The 20,911-nt window shown below is 45.3% G+C and overlaps 1 protein-coding gene across 1 annotated transcript in view; it reads left to right on the top strand.

The window, feature by feature from the left end:
* The first annotated feature begins 204 nt into the window (after positions 1–204).
* The window catches only part of Sspn (sarcospan), a 66,165-nt gene continuing 45,458 nt past the window's right edge, over positions 205–20,911 (top strand). Inside the window, exon 1 of the mRNA XM_052720415.1 lies at positions 205–322. Within this exon, the coding sequence (XP_052576375.1) occupies positions 305–322 (18 nt within the window). The 5' untranslated portion in view covers positions 205–304. The remainder of the gene's footprint in view (positions 323–20,911) is intronic.

Below are 20,911 nucleotides of genomic sequence, written 5' to 3' on the forward strand. Positions count from 1 at the left end.
ATCGTGACAGCCCAGAGGCAGGACACATGGAACTCGGAGGCAGTGTTCCTGATCTGAGTCAACCTCAGATCAGAGGAAAGGTATTTTCCCCATGCAGTTTCACAATGCACAAAAGGAAATTGCTCTTTGTCTTATTATCAGCCTGGGTTGCAGAGAGCAACGGGAGGTTAACTTAATAATTTGCCTTTGTGTTTCAAGGTGGCAGCTGGCCAGGTGTTCTCAGGCGCAATGGAGAGGCAGCATGAAATGTGTTTGCCTGGGAAACATCCGGATTCTGTGAAGACATCCTAGAGAGCCCCTCTGGATGCTTGTCCAGCTTCAGGTAGATGATGACCTCTCCTCCAGGGTTTTAAGAACATCGTCCAGAGCTGGAGAGAGAGCATAATGATGATAAAGTTCTTGTCCTGTAGGCATAAGGGTCTGAGTTAGATTCCCAGAACCCATATTCAAAAGGTGCATATGGCAACAAGTATTTGTCCTCTCTGTGATGATGAGATGGGAAGCAGGGACAGGGGCTCTGACACCATTTCCTACAAAAGGTGGAAGATATCTCAGCAGCACACCTGAGACTGTCCTCAATTTCTGCATGCACACACACAGGTAGGCGCGCGCGCGCGCACACACACACACACACACACACACACACACACACACACACACACACACACACACCATGGTTATTGGCCAAATATGATGAGCTTTGAGGGCGATTCCTTTGCATAGTCGCTTAAAAATTAAGTGGTCTATTGATCCAAGCTGTTCATCTGCTCCCCACAAGTGCCCAAACCCAGAAACCAAGCAACTAGGAAGCCTGGTTGGAGGTAATCACCAATACCACCAGCAAAGGACTGACTGTGATACACCAAGGGCCTCAGCCTCTGATTTCAGTATCCCTGCACTCTGGAGTGAGGGCCAGCAAGCTATCAGCCATGGGCCTGTTGCCTACTTTCAAAAGTCTTGTGTGTGAGCTAAGAAAGATTTTTGTATTTTTAGGAGCTAAAAAAAGAAAGACACATCAGAAAAGAAATTCAAATTTTATTACATATGAAGTTTTATTTTAACGTACAATGCTATTTACTGACACATGGTTAAGAGCTCCGATGAAGTCACTGTGTGGAGACTGTGTAGCCAGAGCCAGCAATGTTTCCTACCTAGTCCTCTCCTGGTGAGCTTTGCAGCTGATGATCTGTCTAAAAACACTGGCCCAAACAACATACTTTCAACTCTGAAGGGAGCTTAACCCGGGGTCATCTGGGTCTGAAACACTGCATCACAGCGTTCAACAGAATCCCGTAGATCAAGGGCTTGGCTATCTACAGGTGCTGAGAAATCATATGGTTAGTGCAGTTGTTGCCACTCTGAGGGGGATGGTATCCTGGGAGTCAGGAGCCAAGGAATACTAAAAAGTCACTTCATATAACAAATCTCACACAAGAGATTTATTGGTAGAGACAATGGAGGGTGGCCGCCTCTGCTGGCCAGAAGCAGCAGGGGAGTGAGTGGGAGGTAGGCTTTAAGTAGTGTTTCTTGGGGGTGGAGTTTTCCAGGGTGGGAATTGGTGAGATTTCTAGTCCTTCACTTGGGGCAAGTCCAGGGATTGGTGGGTTTTTGAGGGCAGGGATTGATGGACTTTTGAATATGGTGATATTTCATTTGTACTGAAATGTGATTTTATTTGTATGTTAATAAATAAAGTTGCCTGGGGGTCAGAGCTAATAGCAAGCCATAGCAGAAGCCGGGTGGTGGCGGCACACACCTTTAATCCAGATCATATGACAGACAGATCTCTGTGTGTTCAAGCATGGAGACACGCGCCTTTAATCTCAATACCAATCATAGAGACCTGGAGGTCTGTATAGACAGGCAGTGATGAGGAGATCATGTGGTTGACAACCAATGAGAAGGCAGAACAGAACGTCAATAAAAAGACAGATACACAGGAAGTAGGTCTCTTTCTGAGGGGAAGGACGATAGGGGGAGTGAAGGGTAAGAAAGGTTTTTTAGTATCAGCTCTTAACTACTGCTCTGACCTCTTGGGCTTTTAACTCTGCATTTGATTCTGTGTTTCTTATTTAATAAGACTGTTACACCTATATTTGAATGCAGGGATTGGTGGGATTTTGAATGCAGGGATTGGTGGGCTTTTGAGCTCAGGGATTGGTGGGCTTTTGAGCTCAGGGATTGGTGGGCTTTTGCGCTCAGGTGGGCTTTTGAGCTCAGGGATTGGTGGGTTTTCAAAACCTGGAAGTGAACTTGGACTTTTTACCCTACAGTTATGTTTGCTAAAATGGAAAAAAACTAAACAAACTTGTGTAACTATATGGATTATAGCTTTATTACTCAGTTCATTGAGGTACAAAACAAACATATCAAGGGCTAGAATATTACTGAGGCACAGACTGTCTACAGGAGAAAGTACAACACAGCTCAGGGTTTGCTGTGATTGGGTCAAAGATATCATTTTACTGGTATTTTCCCACTCCTCTTTGTTTTTATCCCATTTCCTGCTTGTTTATGTTACTTACATATTGAAAGCCATATTTAAAAAGGTTAGAAAAATCATCAGCTGTCTGAAAAGAATGACAGTGTGGGGGACAGAGGTGTCATTGAGAGTCCCTGATAAAGGCCATCTTTATCCTGTCCTTCACCACATATTTCTTAAAGAAAGGGCAAAGCAGACTTCTCACAGCTTTTCTCTCACTAATCGTGGGAACCAGCAGGCATGAAAGACCTGTCTCTTCATTCAACAAATACAAGCAAGCTTATTTACCAGGGCTTGTACCATCTGAGCAATAACAGCTCTCTCTCTCTCTCTCTCTCTCTCTCTCTCTCTCTCTCTCTCTCTCTCTCTCTCTCTCTTTCTTTCTCTCTCTTTTCCTCCCTCCCTCCCTCTCCCTCTCTTCCCCTCTATTTGTGTTCTCTGCCCTTTGTGATGCTGAGCAAGGCTGAGGTAGTCTCTTTTCAGAAGTAAAATTGGCTTCAGAGCTTAGTAATAGGCCTGCTCCTCTGCTCCTTTCCATCCCATCCCCACAGCCAGGAAAAGGCCATCTTCAAAAAATATCCCCACTCATTACCACTACTGTAGCAAGAATCTTAAAAGTCTTATTAATAAAATCAAATCCAGGAGCCAGGTATTGGGGTGAATGCTGGAAGATCAGAGAAGCAGAACAAGCCACAGCTACCTCACCTCGCCAGTTCCTCAACTGATCCTGTTTCCTCAGACTGGAAGCCTCAGAGTCCTCATCCAAAATGGGTCTCAGCTGAACTGCTTCTCGAAAGTCTGAATGCTTAACCAGTCAAAAGCTTCTAGTTTCTGGTCTTCACACCTTATATATCTTTCTGCTTTCTGCCATCACTCCCTGGGATTAAAGGCTCACTTCTTGGGATTAAAGGCGTGAGTCACCATGCTTGGCTATATCCTTGAACACACAGAGATCCAGATGGATCTCTGCCTCTGAAATGCTAGGAATAGAGGCATGTGCTACCACTGCCTATCCTCTATGTTTAATATAGTGACTGTTCTGTTCTGTGACCCCAGATAAGTTTATTAGCATGCACAATATTTCGGGGAACACAATACCACCACACACTACTGTTTTAATGTTTCAAGATATATAAGGATAACTGGAATCCAAGCTGTAGGAAGGCCGAGGCAGGGGGATTGCCATGAATTGAAGGCAGTTTGAGCTTCATATTGAGTACTGGGTCTGCCAGAGCTATGGTGTGGTACTCTGTCTCAAAACAGAAAAAAAAAAAAAGCCAAGAAAGGTACATGAAGATGGAATTATCTCAGGGGACTTGTGAACAAATGTCTGTCTACTCCAGATGCAGCACCAATGACAGACCAGAGAAATGAATCTGCCCACGTCTAGCCTGGTGGACCAGTCAGTTTATTGGGATTACTTACAGGAGGGTGGCTGAGAGGCTACTTACAGGATCACAGGTGATTCAGTGGTAACAGTTACAACGAAAAGATGGATGTGTGGGAGGTGAGGATGTGTGGGAGTCCCTTGTGCTCCCTATACAGCCTTCAGGGCTCCACCTTAGTGCCCACTCCCAACACTTGTTTACTGTTTTACAGCCTTGGGGAGGCACCTTGTGACTTTTTTAAGGGAGCCTTGTAAGTTTCAAGCACTTCCGGTGGCCCTGTAAGCTTCCTTGTCTTAGGAGTTGCCCTCCAGCAGGGAGCCTCTCAGAGGAAGGAGCAACACCACAAAGCTGTTACCTTTGGGAGGTAAGCAGTGGGTTGGCACATGAAGTGAATGGGAGACACTAAGAAGTTATGAAATGTCCACAGAGATTGGAGGAGGGGACTTTAACCATTTCAGAATGGTGCCCCCATGATCTCTCCCCCAGTGTTCTCAACCTGCTGATGACCCAATGGGATTTCCACACTCTGCTCCGCATGAAGGAAACAGCATTTGCAGAGGGCCCTCTGTCTTTCCTGTCACAGATGCTGTGCTCAGGCAGGTTGGTGGCTTCTGTGAGGGCACTGGAGAACTTAACTCAATTGTTAGTATTTATTGAGCACCAGCAATTTCAGGTCAAGGAGTTACTAAAGTTCTGGGTTGCAGAAGAGGGTACAGGGAGGGTGTAGGGTCTTGCTGCTCTGGCTGTGGTCCAAGTAGAGCAAGAGGAAGACACAGGCGTGTTTAAAGGAAGAGTCTCCTGTGACTCATTAAATTAAGGACATTGTGTAAAAATCTCTCTGAGAAGACTGTGTACCCTAAACATGGTATGATGGCTAACATAGTACCTACCATGTGTATATCAAGTATGGTTTTGAATTAAATTGATAGTTGTCATCTGTAGAGAAATATGGTCTCACTAAAAAGATTAAAAGGTGTGGTAATACTTTATTTGTGCTTTAATAAATAAAGCTTGCCTAGAGATGGGAGGGGGGGAGGTCAGCCATTATAAGTAAACAAAGAAGTCAGGCAGTGGTAGCACACGCCCTTAATCCTATCACTTAGCAGGAAGGATCTCTGTGTGTTCAAGGCCACACTAGGGAACAGTCAAGCGTGGTAACACACCCCTTTAATCCCAGTACTAACCATAGAGACCTGGGGGTCTGTACAGACAGACAGTGACAAGGAAGTGAGGTAGCTGGTCTAAGAGAGCCAATGAGAGGGCAGAACAGCAAGTCATATAAAGCCTGGATAAACAGGAAGTCACGCCATTTGGAAACTGCAGAGTTGGTGAGGTAAGATTGGCTGGTGGCTTTCCCTATTTCCCTGATCTCTCTAAGGCTTTAACCCAAATTCCTGGCTCTGTGTTTTTTATTTAATAAGACCATTTAGAAATTCATCTACAAAAAGGCAAGGAGAGTGTGTGTATATGACATGATGTATATATGTGCATGTGTGTATGTAAGTGTACATATGTATGTGGTATATATGTCCATATATGTGTATTTATGTATATGATGCATGTGTATATGTACGTGTGTGTATATGATATATATGTGTGTGTATATATATATGATATGTATGTATGCATGTGTGTATATGATGTATATGTGTATGTATATGTGTGTATATGACATAAATGTGTATATATGTGTCTATGCATATGATGTATGTGTATGCATATGTATGATATATATGTGTGTATGTATATGTGCATAGATGATGTATATGTGTGTATGTGTGTCTATGTATATGTGTATATACAAATTCAATTTACTAATCACTACACAAAAAAATCTTGTCATTCATTTGAAGAGAAAATTTGCTTTTATAACAGACTTTTTGAAAATGGGAAAAAAAATAGAAAAGCTTTCAAAAAGAAAATTATCGTTTATTAGAGTCCTGGATCCAAAGCATGTTTTTAGAAAAATATAACACCTCTAAATACCAGTGTGCACAGGGGACAGGCACCCTGAATGAAGTGACACCTTCATGAAGAGGCATGCTTACAAACATCCAAAGCTGTGTTTATGCTCCTACGGGAAGCCATCAGTCTTGACCTTTGTGTTACTGTGAGAGGGAAGGAACCCAACCAGAGGACCAACATGGCATGGTAGGGCTTGAACATGCTCCAAGCTGTCACCAGCTCCTGTGGGTAGTCATTCCATTACATGAGAGAGCAGAGTCCCCGAATTTCGGGCAGGTGGGTGTTGAGAGTGGTTACACTTGGGATGCAAGTTCAATCTGACCTTGCATTTGATTAGCAAGAAAGGCACTGGACAGCAGTGAGTCAGGCTACAGACCTGCTGCCTTCCATCGAGGAACTGCCTAGTGGCTGTGCCTGCTCTTAAGTGGCCTTGACTGGTGTCAGCAGACCTGTGTCCTAGGTTTGCTCTTTTGAACCAAGGTTTTTCTGTGTAGTTCACACTAGCCTTGAACATACTACAGTAGTTTTATTTTTTGATTTTCAAAGAAAGAAAAGGTTTTTAAAGAAATATCTATATTACTGAAGTACTTTCAAAGTAGCTCAGTCATGGATCAACTTACGTGTTCATAAACAGATGATTTGGGAAAAGAAAATATAGTAGATACATACAATGGCATATTATTTAGCTATAGAGAGGAATGAAATTATGCAATTTGGGGAAAATGGTTTGGATTGGAGTCCACCATTTTAAGTAAAATAAATCAGACTCAGAGATAAATATCACAGTTTTATCATGTGTCAATCCTAGACTCTCTCTCTCTCTCTCTCTCTCTCTCTCTCTCTCTCTCTCTCTCTCTCTCGTGTGCGTGTGTGCGTGTGTGCGTGTGTGTGTGTGTGTGTGTGTGTGTGTGTGATATAAAAGTAGAAATGAGACTTTCTGGGGGAGGGAAGGGGACTAGAGAAGGGGGATGGGGTGGAAGAGGAGGACATGGACAGGGAATGTGGTAAAGTACATGTTATAATCAAATGAAAGCATCTTTATTAAACTTATCACCATGGACAATGAATATAAACTGATAAAAAATATTGTGGGCCTTTTAAAAATAATTTAAGGTAATGCTGGTCATCCAAGAGCAAATATCTACCAATCATCTCTCTGGAATCCAGAGGAAATGTCTGAGATGCCTGAAAAGCATCCCAGTATGCAGCAGGCATTTCTCTAGTTTTGACACTCTCAAAGGATCAATTTTTTTCTAGTAAATTTCTTTCTCTATCTTTGTCTAACCAACTTTCACAAACAGAAGCCTCTTGGGTAATATGCAAATTATTGTTGACCATTAAAATTACCTGAATTTAGACTAATGACAGTCAGCCGTCATGGGGAGTTTGAAACAAATACTTAACATTTTCCTGATTTTACCGTTTTGCCTGAGGAGGATTGTGGAATGTTGTAGAAGGAATGCAAAGGACTAAGAAAGCTTAGTATTTAGCCTCTAAGTTCAATATGGGCTTTTTGAAAATCTTAAACACATGAGTCAAGTTTCGCCCAGAAAGAAATAATTTTCTAATTTTTTTCCCTATGAACCTGTCAAGGACTAAGTTGGAGAATTCAGAGGTTTTTTTGTTTCGTTTGCTTTTTCATTCACTCACAGTACAGAGAGGGCAGGCCTTTCTCAAGGGCAGCTGAGCTGTGAAAGTGGTTCCTGAGAGAGAAGGTGGAAGGCTGTCCAGGAGTCTGGGAACACCCCTCACCCCTCCCTTGTATGTGAGGTGTAGAGCTCAGTAAGGAGAGTTTGGGATGCTGCAAGATGTCCATGCTGCTACACTGCCTTCTGAGTCTGGCCCTGGACTGTCTGCTCTCCTAGAACAAGCGAAGCTCCCGCATATCCAAGATGGTGTGATAAGATGGCATGGGGCTACAGGCGAGAGGAGAGAAGAACGGTTGTTCTGTGTTAATCCCACCATTCGAGAATAAGACCACCACCACAGTTTAAAGCCAGATTTGAAGCAAGCTTTAATTAAATACTGGCCAGATGGTTGGGCTCTGGCCAGGTCCACCTCTGGGTTTCCAGAAGATGGCCCCAAATCACGTTTTGCCGTAGTTTAAGTATTTCCTATCACGTCCAATCGGGGCGAGCATGCATCCTGACGTACGTCCAGCCTACATCCAATCAGGGGCAAGCATATATCCCGACGTGTTTCCTGCCTGTGAACCTCCCGCCCACATGTGATCAAGCACATCCAGTGCAGATGGTTCAAACAAATTTGTTTAGGGGAGTGAAAATATGTGGCTTGTTATCTCCCATAAACATTAGCATTTCAGGAACTAGCTGTCCTGGAGCAAGAGGCTCACTGATCAGAGACATTTTTGCTTTATGGATTCTTAGGCATAGTAAATAAAACTTAAAACTTTGGCTCTCCCTTTTGTCTCACACACTGGACTGGAAGTCCTCAGATGCCCTGTGGAGGGGTTCCAGGGATAGAGAGAGGGAGTCTATATAGAGAAACAACTTTTGAGTGCCTGAGCATTTGGGTAAAAGCTGAGACCTTTAAGAAGCAATGGGAATGAGTGGCAAGATGAACTTGTGCGGATGCAGTGGGGCCTACAGCTCTCCACAGAGTGGGACAATGAGTGTAACAGCTGTGTGTGTGTGTGTGTGTGTGGTGTGAGTGTGTGTGTGGTGTGTGTGTGTAACAGCTGTGTGTGTGGTGTGTGTATGGTGTGAGTGTGTGTGTAATAGCTGCATGTGTGTATAATAGCTGTGTGTGTGTGTGTGTGTGTGGTGTGTATGTAACAGCTGTGTGTGTATGGTGTGTGTGTGTGTGTAATAGCTCTGTGTGTGTGTGTAGTGTGTGTATGTAACAGCTGTGTGTGTGTGGTGTGAGTGTGTGTGTTGGGTGTGAGCATCTGTGAACATGTGTGTCAATGTCAAATGCCTTCCTCAATCACTCTCCACTTTATGTTTTTTGAAACAGGGTCTCTCATTGAACCTGGTGCTCACTGATTCATCTAAGCTGGCTGGCTAGTGAGTCCCAGTACCCTCCTGTCTCAGCCTCCCCAGTCCTGAGATTATAGGCACTTGCCACTGTGCCTGACTTTTTATGTGGGTGCTGGGCGTCTGAACTCAGGTTCTCATGGTTATAAGGCAAGCATTTTGCCAACTGAGCCTCTGGCTTAGCCTGAGTAACTGCATTTATTTGTACATTTGACTGTGTACCGTGTGAGCAGACATTGCCCCTGTTGTATGTAGGATGAGGATGAACTAGCACAGGTTATTCTCACTTTCTCAGTGCCTATCTAGTACAAAGCTGAGCGAGGAAACTCAATCTTCAGATGCATGCATTAATTCCAATTGCCCTAATTAGGAACTGTCCTGAGCCATTAATGGACCAGCTTCCTTCCCTGGCTTCAAATCTGGCTTTGGGACACGGTGCTATTCTGAGTCTCCTTGTATTTACTGAGATGGAAACAAGTGGGTTGATTAGAAGATTGAACTGCTTTTGAAGCAGCCAGGCACTATAAAACATCTACATAGGCTTCTCAGCCGCCTGCTTCACCTCTTGTTCTTTAATTAGCCCCCTCATTACTCTAATTTTTCCCTGTGACTTGTGATTAGCTGACTCTAAATAATCTAGAGGAAATCTGCTTCAATGCAGAACTCAATCAGTTTTGCTTTAGAATTCACTGAATATGTACTCATTGAGAAGATTCCTCTTTCCACTTGGGAGTCTTTGTCCCATCCTTAATCCTAACTACAAACCAAATGCGGGAGGTTTGGGGAGCAACATCTTTGCCCTTTCAGTAGTGGAACCAATATGGAGTGGAAATGCTGGCATCTGTTAAACGTGGTGTACAGTTCTGCTTGCCACACAGAGCATGGAGCATCACCATGGGAACTCCACAAGAAGACATTGTTAATCCCTATTTTACAGATGTAGGAGCTAAGACTTGGGGTAAGTAACTTGGGCAGAAACTACTTTAAGCGATGGAGATGTGGTTCAAGTGTTACAGGTTAGCTCTCTTAACAAAGGTACAGTTACAGTTAACCCTTCTGGGTTTTGTTTTGTTTTGTTTTTCAAGACAAGGTTTCTCTGTGTAGCCTTGGCTGTCCTGGAACTCTCTCTGTAGACCAGGCTGGTCTTGAACTCACAGAGCTCTGCCTTGCTGTGGAATGTTATTTTAACTGGACAAAGATGTGTTTATGCTGCGGAATATTACTTTAGCTATGTAAAGGTGTGTTACATTTGTTTAATGATGTAAGGATGTGTGTTTAATTATGTAAAGATGTGATGCATCTGTTTCACCTTGCCTGCCTAAGGCACCTGATTGGTCTAATAAAAAGCTGAATGGCCAATAGCTAGGCAGGAGAGGGATAGGTGGAGCTAGTGGGCAGAGAGAATAAATAGGAGGAGAAATCTAGGTTTGAGAGAGGAAAGAGAGAAGGAGAGAGAAGAGGGAGGGGAGGGACACACCCTGGGCAAGAAGCCAGGCGGCTGCCAGCCAGCCAGACATGAGAAGCAGTGAAAGTAAGATACACAAAAGGAAAGAAAGGTAAAAAGCTCCCAGGCAAAAAAAAAAAGGTAGATAAAGAAAAACATGTTAATTTAAGTTCAAAGAGCTAGAAAAGAGCCTAAGCTAGGCTGAGCATTCATAACTAGTAAGTCTCCATGTCATGATTTGGGACCTGCTTGGTGGCCCAGCAGAAGAAGCCTGCCACACTGCCTGACTTTGCCTCCCAAGTGCTGGGATTAAAGGTGTGCACCACCACCGCCACCACCAGCACCACCACCAGCACCACCACCGCCACCACCACCACCACCAGCACCGCCACCACCACCATCGCCACCACCACCACCACCAACTGGCTCAGTCAACCCTTCTCTATCGGAGTCCGATGAAGCTCGCTGTCACCATCGCTGTCACCTCTCTGGACACTATCCACGTTCTGATTCTGCATGCATTTTAATTGTTACCTTTGGCAGCTGCTGTTTTGGCCCCTGTGGTTTGTGCTCTTGACTGGATGGACACGTTTGTGACATCTAGGCACTTGCTCACACTTAGACAAAGAGATGGGATGGAAGAGTTGCAGATAGGGTGACTTCCAGCTTCCATGAGGGAAGCTTCACACTGGGACATGAATGGTCAGTGTCTTTGTTTTAGGTAAGTTTGAGAGTTAGTAACAGAGCAGCAGATTTCATCTTCATGCATTTATCATTGCATTTTGTTCCTATTCATCCCCCTATTCTTCCACTCTTTAATGATGCCCCAGATTGCAGACCCATTTTCTGAATTTTTTACTCTCAAAACTGCAGCTGCAGAGCCCAGTGCCTCCCCAGTGCTCCCTGCAGAGCCCCAGCTCTGACCTCAGCTGGAACCCTTCTCTTCGGGGCTCCCCAGGGCCACCTGCCCTGCCAGGATGCTCTTGTTCTGATGGCTCACACAGTACCCAGGTGCCTTATTATTTTCTCTAAGTTTGTTCCAAGTTTTTCCTCTTCTTTAAGGCTATTTCTATAGGTCTGGGGGGTGCGCACAAACACATGATTGCTTGCTATACTGGAAGCCTGTGTCCTTCTCTTGGGGAGTTATTTCATGCATCTATGGACAGGATACTCTATCTTAGAATCTTATATTTCAATGAATTTGGAAATAAAACCCCAGGACACTATATTGTCCTGGACTTTTATCTCTTCTGTTACTGTGCTGACCATGGCTCCTGTCTGTGGACGATTAATCTAAAGTGTCCTCAAGGATGGATGGAAAAATGATGACTTATTTGAATAATGCCACTGAATAGGTAGACGCAGGACAGCTCAGAAACAGAAATGGAATAGGTGAGTGCTTGGCATTTCTGGATTAAGTTTACAGGTTTCTATTGGAGCATCCTGGCTAGAAGAGGCAGAAAGTCTGTGGTTGAAAGTGTTGTAGGGGGAAATGGCAATGCTTTCATTGATCTTCATGAAAATAAATGTGCCTTGGTTACAGCCTAGTAAATACAAAATAAAAACAAACCAGCAAAACTCCTTGTGGTAGCTATGAAAAATATCAGGCATTGACTGAGGCTGAACGCAGACTTCTGGGGGCATCATCACTACCTTATTGCACACATAGTGATCTCTAAATATCATCTTGGCTAGATATTGATTGCTTTTCCAGCTCTACTTAAACTGCAAATACTGACCACATCTTCCTGTGATTTTCCATGGATGGTTTTTTTTTTTTTTTTTTTTTTGGTTTTTCGAGACAGGGTTTCTCTGTGTAGCTTTGCGCCTTTCCTGGAACTCGCTTTGGAGACCAGGCTGGCCTCGAACTCACAGAGATCCGCCTGGCTCTGCCTCCCGAGTGCTGGGATTAAAGGCGTGCGCCACCACCGCCCGGCCCATGGATGGTTTTATAGGGAGTATGATTGACAGTCGATGACATACACATAAAGTGTACCATTTGGTAAGGTGTGTGTATGTGTGTATGTGTGTGTGTGTGTGTGTGTGTGTGTGTGTGTGCGTGCGCGTGCACACAGGCCAAAGGCCAACCTTAAGTGTCATTTCTCAGGTGCCTTGAGTGGCTGGCCTCAGAGACCTTGTCTCTGCTGCCCAAGTGCTGAATTACAAGCTCTCACCACCATGTCTGGCTTTTTTACATGGATTCTGAAGATCAAACCCAGGTCTTCGGTCCCTACAGTTTATAAGTTTTGATATGTACACCCTTCACACTAATGCCTCCTCCGTTCCCCACCCTGTCCATAAAACCCTTGGCCCCCGTTCTGTCCCTCTTATACTCTGAATGTTCTAGAATTCTGTTCTGTGTGTCTCTCAGTGGCCTTGCAGAACTTCTACAGATTGCCCTGTGCATGCTTTCTCTGTGGCTCTGTCAAAGCTGGTAAGCCTGTGGTTGCGAGTGTCCATCTTCCCACACTGCATCAGCTTTGGTTTCTCTTAAGCTGTTTCACTTGATGAGATTGTGTTCAACTTCTTCAGAAATGGCCACTCCTTTCCCAAGTGGTTTTTATCATTTTCCATGCAGGGCCAACAGCCTACTTTTCTTTTTTCCCCTTAATTTTTGTTTTTTTGGGGGGCTGGGCAGTGGTGGTACATACCTTTAGTCCCAGCACTCAGAAGGCAGAGTCAGGCAGATCTCTGAGTTTGAGGCTAGCCTGATCTACACAGTGAGTTCCAGTACTCACTACACAGAGAAACTCTATCTGGAAAAACAAATAAACAAACAAATAAATAAATAAATATTTTTGTGTGTGTGATGTGTGTGCATGTGTGTTTGTGTGTGACTGCGTGTCTGAGTGTGCATGGAGACCAGTGGAGGTCCAGGTATTCTATCACTATCCATCATACTGCCTTTTGACAGGTCCTCTTACTGGGTCTCTAGTAAGGGTGGCAGCTAGCAAGCCTCACTCCCCCTTCCCTCAACACTGTGATTGTAGGTACAGTTAGTCACACTCAGCTTTTAAATGGGTGCTGGGGATTCGAACTCGGGCCCTCATGCCTGTGCAGCAATTTGCTCTTACCACTAAGCCTTCCCTCCAGTCCCTGCCTGTCTTTGTAGTGATAGCTGTTCTGATGCGGGGAGTGACTTCCCACCGTGGTTTCAATGTACGTTTCCGTGGGATGGGATAGGAAGCGTTTCTCAGCTCTTGACTGGCCATCTGTTTTCTTTCACACGGGTTCTGTCCAAACCATTTGCTTGTTTTCACTGGATCTTTTTTAAATTGCTGAATTGGAGAATTCTCTGTGTATTTTTGGTCTGGATCCGTCATCATTTCAGGATTTTTCACAGGTTTCCCCAGTGTGTGGGTCCTCTTTTCAGTCTCACTCCAGTGTCTGCTGCTGTTGTCTTAGCTGCTTGTCCAGACCAACAGTAGTCAGTCCTCCTGAACAGCTGCTTTTCATGGTCTAGACTCTTTCGGCCACTGCTTCAGCCCCTTGTCCTGTGCAGTGGAAACAGCACCCCAGAACTGGTAAATACTTAAGAATGATTCCCCCCTCTCTTGTTCCCAAGTCTCCTGCTCTGTTTACTCCACCAGTTCACTGCTGGGTCATCATGGTGGCCTCCGAGGGGATGTCGCTGTCTCCTTTCTTCCCCTCGTCCATTGTTCATGCTGTAACTCTTGGCATTTTCACAGTATAAATCCAGACGCTTCACTTGCTCCTCAAGTGCTTGCATAGTTTTTATTACCTTAAGAATAAAGTCCAAATTTCTCACTATGACCTTTCAATGTCCTTGTTTGTCCTTGTTGGATTCTACTTTGAGGTAGTACCAATATGGGAAGGGAGGCTGGTAGGATAGAAGTTCTAATGGAGCAGAGGAGGAGCAGGGATGGGGCTTGCAGAAAGTACATTACATATTTGTATGTGATTCGCTTTATGAAATGCAGTGCCATGTATGAAAAATGTAATTATTATTTTTTGAATAGCTGAGCAATGTTGATTTGTGGCAAGGACCCAAAGAGAAGATGTAAAGAAAATGGCATCAGAAGAGCGGCACACTGCTTCAATGAGCCATCTTACTGTTGGTGGTCCCTTTTAGTGGACCCCTGAGAATTACTGAGTACTAGAATTCTACTGTTGGTGGCTTGTTATTCCAGCCGAGGCTCATCAACTCCTGGATGTGTGATTGGTTGATGTTTGGGTCCAAGCTCTCAGACACGTGCTGGGCCACTGGGAATTTTGTCTTCATCTATAACCATCAAAGATGCTCAACTTTGAATAGTCATGTTACCCCATGGCCACAGTCAAGTCACCCTAGGGGAGGGACTGGGAAGCTGATGGAAGCCCCCAGAGACCCCATCTGGTTTACACCCACTAAGAGTCTAAGAAATCCCTGTAACTGTAAGGCAGAGAAGCTAGACTCTGGGACTAGTTCCCCAGACTGTAAGGACTTTGAGTATCTTGGACTCCTCAGATATTGATTAGGAGGCAGAGAGTGGAGAATGCTGGGTCCGGAACTCTAGCCTATAGGTACGTCACCCACACTCAGGGTTGTCTTCCCTCCTTAGCTAATCCTCTCTGAAATGTCCTCAGGGACACACCTCGAGGTGTGTCTCCCAGGTCAATTCCAAATGCAGTCAAGTTGACAGTGAGGTTGAGCCATCAGACCACCCATCTGATTCTTCATTTCTCCCTGTATACTATATGTTTTGTATCTGTGATATACAGCATCACTAAGAGGGAGAGAGGGCACTTGTACGCTTGGATTAGATTTGCAAATGCTAGCAAAGGGTGGAAAGTGAGGCCAGTTAGGGACTGTGGATCAATGGATATGCAATAATGATGCAGATATAGGATGACATCCAGCTTGAGTGGGGAGGTGTGAGGATGGAGGAGAAATGAGAAAAAAAAAAAAAAAAGAACAAATTTAACTCTGGTTAAAATTTGGGGGATGAAAAAAAATTGGGGGGATGTTCTTCAGTGGTAACACCATTATTAAGTAGTCTGTGTTCCATTAAGCAATCCCCCACCCATGTTCATGCAAGCCACCCTACTTAAACCTGGGGTAACAAAAAACACAACACAAACAATGGTGCTGGAAAGAGGGGGGCACTGGAGAGGGGGTGGAGAGAAGGAAAGGTCCAGTGGGAGTGTGATGAGAGAGGGTAATAAGAAAATGACCACAAAGTACATTATGTAGACATATGCAGTTGTCAAAGAATAATAGACGTATCAGAACAGTGATACAGGACAGGTTGGGTACAGGGAACAGCAAATGGAACTGAGTCCAGGTCGGGTGTAGCTGGGATTCTGCACCACAGCCCCAGGAAGTTGGAAGATCTCCACCCCAACCCCCTGGTAGCATGTTCCACTCAGGTCTCCAATAAGCCTGGCCCCTGATGCATTCTCCCTGAGTCTGGTGTTTAAAAACCTGAATGTCTTCTGAGGAGCTTGAAGACACAAGCCCTGTAAAGAGCTGGCAGTGGCATAGCTATTTGGGCCAGTTTAAATCACCTGCCCATCAGAGACTCACAGCTTTTCCAGGTGAGAGGTATAGCAGTAATTGTGTCTGTCACAGGAGCTCAGGGAGAGAGCCAGATCATAGGTACCACCAATAACCAGACAGTGGAGATGGGGTGAAAGGGATTCGGGTTCTCCCTATGGCTGGATCTCCTCCACAGTGATCAGCTGGCTCCTTCTGAATACAGAGTAGGGACCCAGAGCTCACGGTGCAATGGCCAGCTGGCAGAAGAGGAGTCCAGAGCAAGGTGGGTCTGTTTCCCCAGAGGCCTGCTGTTGCCCACGTGTGCTTAGGGACCTTATTCCCTAACACATCGGTCAACTGAAGTCCTGCTGGTGTGTTGCCAGCAGCTATACAGACCCAGGATCAGAAACGTTGATTTTATTGTGCAGCCGTGGGTTCAAATGCCTCCAAAGGCGCCTTGCGAAACTGGGCTAGTACAGTGGTCAGTGGTCATTAAAAACAGCTGTAAAAGGCCATGCTTAGTGAAGGAGGCAACAGCTAATTCAGTCACACAGACATGTACAATGTTGTGTGTTTCCCTGATGATGCTCACGGCATCGAAACCCCTAAACACTGGCTTGTGTTAGCAGGTATGTGTGCATGTGTACCTTTAGTAAAATACCTGTTTCTGCTGTTATCACTGAGACGGGCCCTGTGGGTCCCAGCTAGAGGCTGTGTGCTGCATAGTTGTCTGGTCTCCCCAGAGACCACCTGACTCTCCTACAGCTTGGTTTGGAACCAGAGAACCGGGAAGATTGGCATTGGGAGAAGTTGATGAACTTGTGTTTCTTTTCCTTCTCCAAGTTCTTCCTGGAGGTGTGAACAAATCATGAAACTGCTAAAAAGAAAGGCGGTGTGAAGGAAGGAGGCCACACAATGGGTCCTGGGAGACTCAGAATCTAGACCATTAGCCGTGAATCCAAGCAGGAGGTGCTGAACATTCGTTCACACAATTGGGCACATCACAGCGAGATTTCTTTTCTTGAAACAATGAACAGAGTGTCCTGACACCTCTAGACATTAGGGTGCTTACAGGGCCTTGTCAGGGTTAACAATCAGGAATGGGACTTTCGTGTCACCTCCCACGCTAACCCCAGAAGTTCTGTCCTACAAAAAGACACACAGAGCTTATGCTCCAAGGTGTGAGCTCAGTGGGCAAGTAGGAAATGCACCTCCTCTCCATGTGAAAGTAGATGCAAATGATGACTTAAATTTAACTAGTTACTTCCAGATATATTTCCTAGGATACCGGCAATGTTATTTTAAGATTCACAGAAACTTGAAAGATTCGTGAGGCCCCTGGGGAGGAAGAGGAAGAAACTAAACATTTATACTTTAGCTCCTTCTGACTACTCCAGCATCTCCTACACAGGTAGGAACTCAACAGTCACCAAAGAACCCAAGCACTGCTCTATGTGCAAGTGTCCAGCAGGTGTTTGCATGGACACAGCAATTGGACACCAATGAAAACAAAAAGCTGGTGAGCTACTTAAGTGTTTGTCCCTCTGGAAAGAAAGTCATAACATTTCCAAGAGAGCCAGACGTGATGACACATGCCTGTCTGAAACCTCAGCACTTGAGAGGTTGAACCAGGATGGTTTCTATGAGTTCCAGATCAGCCTATATGCTTCACAGTGAGTTCTAAGCTAGCCTGGGCTATAGGGTGGGAACCTGCCTCAGAAAAAAAAACTCAATAAGTGGACTGCTATAGTGGTAGACACCTGAAACCCATCATCCTGGAGGTGGAGGCAGAGTGACCATGAGTAGAGACCAGTTTGGTCTAGATAGTGAGCTCCTGTCTCAAAAAACAAAACAAAGCAAAACACATCTTGCTATCTGCCAGTTTCTGGGCATAGAGCAAATGAGTCAGACATGGCACAGAGTCTTTGGTGAGGTTCACACTTGTGCTGAGTGTTCAAAGCCCAGCACTCATTCTCATGAGTCCCCCAGTGAAGAAGCCATGGTGTGGAGCACTCTCTCCCTTGAGAGCCATTGGCTTCCCTCTCCTGTCTAAGAAGCTGCTCTGAGTAGCAGCTCTCCCGCCACTGGGAACTCTCCTTTGGTCTGCTCTCGGTCTATCAGAACTCCGTGTTATCTTCTACTTGGAGCCATGATAACAGCAAACACCTTGGAAGATCCTTACTGAGGGCCAAGGTTGAGGACTTTCTCATTGCTAGAGGGGATTGGTTGACAGCTGTGGCCCTTTCATTCAGTCTTGTTTTTAAGACCAGGTAATACTATAGCGGTGTTTTCTCACTAGTGGCTCAAAATAGGGAGTGCTCTGAGAACACATTAGAAAAACACAGTTTCTTTGGGAAATGCAAGTCAGTTTATAAAAGGCAGTCAGATGGGCAGCGTTATCTAAAAGCATTTGATTGTGAAAGTGGAGACACTAATTATAGAGCAAAGTTGAGTTGCTTTTGTACTCTGCAGGGCAGTTGAGTCCAACTTGTCCAGTGGGGTAATCACCTTTGTCCAGAAAATCAATCACCTGATAGAAGCTGGTAAACTAAATCCAGAGCACTGGTGTCTGCCACTGGGACAGTTATGAGAGGGTAGCACAAGGTGATTGGGAAACAGAATCAAAGACTCGATTCCTATGAAACAGAATGCCGATGTCCAAAACTGCCTGTCTTCTTCAAGGCAGTCGCTTTGAAAGGCACGCCCCTGGCACAGTGTGACCGTGGCTCAAAGAATTTTTTAAATCATTTTTGAAGACCTGCATTTAAATGCTAACAGCCCCATCGTTTTTCTTTCTCTATTTTTAAAATGTACTTGTACTAATTTTTAGAAATTGAATGTAGCTGAGTGTTTGTCTGCATGTATATCTGTATACCATGCATGTGCCTGTTGTCTGCAGAGGCCTGAAGAGCACGTCAGATGCCCTGGGACTGGAGTTAGCGGTTGTGAGCCACTGTTTGATTGCTAGGAACCAACCTCTGGTCTTCTGTAAGAACATCCAGTGCCGGGCGGTGGTGGTGCACGCCTTTAATCCCAGCAATCGGGAGGCAGAGGCCGGCAGATCTCTGTGAGTTCGAGGCCAGCCTGGGCTACCAAGTGAGTTCCAGGAAAGGCACAAAGCTACACAGAGAAACCCTGTCTTGAAAAAACCAAAAAAAAAAAAAAAGAACATCCAGTGCTCTTAAGCACTGAGCCATCTCTCCAGTCCCCATTATTTTGTATCCTTCGAAGGATGGACTTAACACCAGGGATGACTGGCAGTTGTTGAGCAGTAAGTAGGAGAGGCCGTGGGTACTGGGTGTAGGCTGAGCTGATCGGCAGCCAGCACCGACGTTTGTCAGTAGTGAGGTCATGGGAAGTTGGTGATCTGAAGCATTGGATCATTCATTCATTCATTCATGTATCCATCCATCCATTCATCTGTCCATCCATCCATCCATTATCCATTCATTCATTCATTCCAGCTGTCAGTCATTTGATCAGTCACAGTGTAAAGGCTTCCTTAGAATTTTGTGGTGAGAGCGCTTAGGCATCGGGGATGAAGTCAGCATCTTTACTTTAAATCTCTGCTCTAGGTTAATGGTCACCATTTTTAAAAACAAAAGCCGCATTTATAATTATCAAAGTTCCCCAGGAGAAATTCTGAAGGTTGTTGAATACCTATAGTCTTAGCAAGTAAACATGGGCAGAGATGCAGAGTCTTCCGTTTTAGAGGCATCTGTTTGGTACATTGCTATGGGATGTTCTGTATGTCAAGTGTGTTGCTGATTGGTCAATAAATAAATCACTGATTGGCCAGTGGCCAGGCAGGAAGTGTAGGTGGGACAAGGAGGAGAATAAAGCTGGGAAGTGGAAGGCTGAGTCAGAGAGACACTGCCAGCTGCCAGGATGACAAACAGCATGTGAAGATGCCGGTAAGCCACGAGCCATGTGGCAAGGTATAGATTTATGGAAATGGATTAATTTAAGCTGTAAGAACAGTTAGCAAGAAGCCTGCCATGGCCATACAGTTTGTAAGCAATATAAGTCTCTGTGTTTACTTGGTTGGTTCTGAGCGGCTGTGGGACTGGCGGGTGACAGAGATTTGTCCTGACTGTGGGCCAGGCAGAAAAACTCTAGCTACAGTACATGGCTTGGTTAGTCTCCTCCCTCTCTCCCTCTCTCCCTCCTTCTTTCCCTCCCTTTTTCTCTACCTCCTCCCTCCTGCTCTCCCTCCCTCCCTCTCTGTCCCTTCTCTCCTCCTCCACCCTCCCCTCCCTCTCCCTCCCTCTCCTCACTCACTCACCCACTCCCTTCCTTTCTCTCCTCTGTGACTGAGAGTGACCTGTAGGCCTAACCATGTATCAGAATTATTCGGGAGTTCTTTGGAAAGTACAGGCTTTCCAGTCCTCTTCCTGAGTCAGGATCACCAGGGAAGGGTCCCAGTCACAGACACAGGCACTGAAGAGCCTGGTGCCCCAAGCCGAAGCCAGGATCAGTCCGAGCTTAGTGTCCTGTGTGTACATGTAGAGAAGTCTATCTCCTCTCATGAAGCTTCCTGATGAAAAACACCCCCTTAGCACCAGGCTCTTGTGTCTTACCATGCCTCACACTGCCCAGCTACCTCCTATAGTCCAGCGGGAACCTTAAGGGGCACTGCCAGTGCCTCTCAAGTGTGAGGACCGCAGAGAAAGAAGGAGCAGTGAAAAGCCAGGGGACTTAGACAAGGGGTGTGTCCCGCTGCCTTTGTGGGGTCCAGACTGCAGTGCTTAGCAGGCCTTGGTCACCAAGCTGTGTCTCAGCCCAGCTAGGTCAGAACCAGCCATGGCGCTTCAGTGTGATGGTTAACCTCCAGTCATCTAGAGTAGATTTAGAGTGGCCCAGGGGACCACGGAAGCACACCCCTATGTGTGCCTGTGGGAGTTTTTCCAGAGAGGATTAACTGACCAAGAGAGACCCATTCTGAGCATAGTTTGACATAAACCCTCAGACTGGGGGCCTAGAAAAGGGGGAAGGAGAAAGCTGCCAGAGCTGGCATTCAGGGGGACCCGCCTCCACCACACTCCTACCACCATGATCTGAGCTACTTCGTGTGACTTCTCACTGTGAAGAGAGAACCCTCCAAAGCCATGAGCCAAAACAAACCTTTTGTTCCTTACATTGTTTCTGTATTTTATT

Source organism: Peromyscus californicus, unplaced genomic scaffold (genome assembly GCF_007827085.1).
Source record: "Peromyscus californicus insignis strain IS unplaced genomic scaffold, ASM782708v3 Scaffold_6__1_contigs__length_162567912, whole genome shotgun sequence".
Lineage (NCBI taxonomy): Eukaryota > Metazoa > Chordata > Mammalia > Rodentia > Cricetidae > Peromyscus > Peromyscus californicus.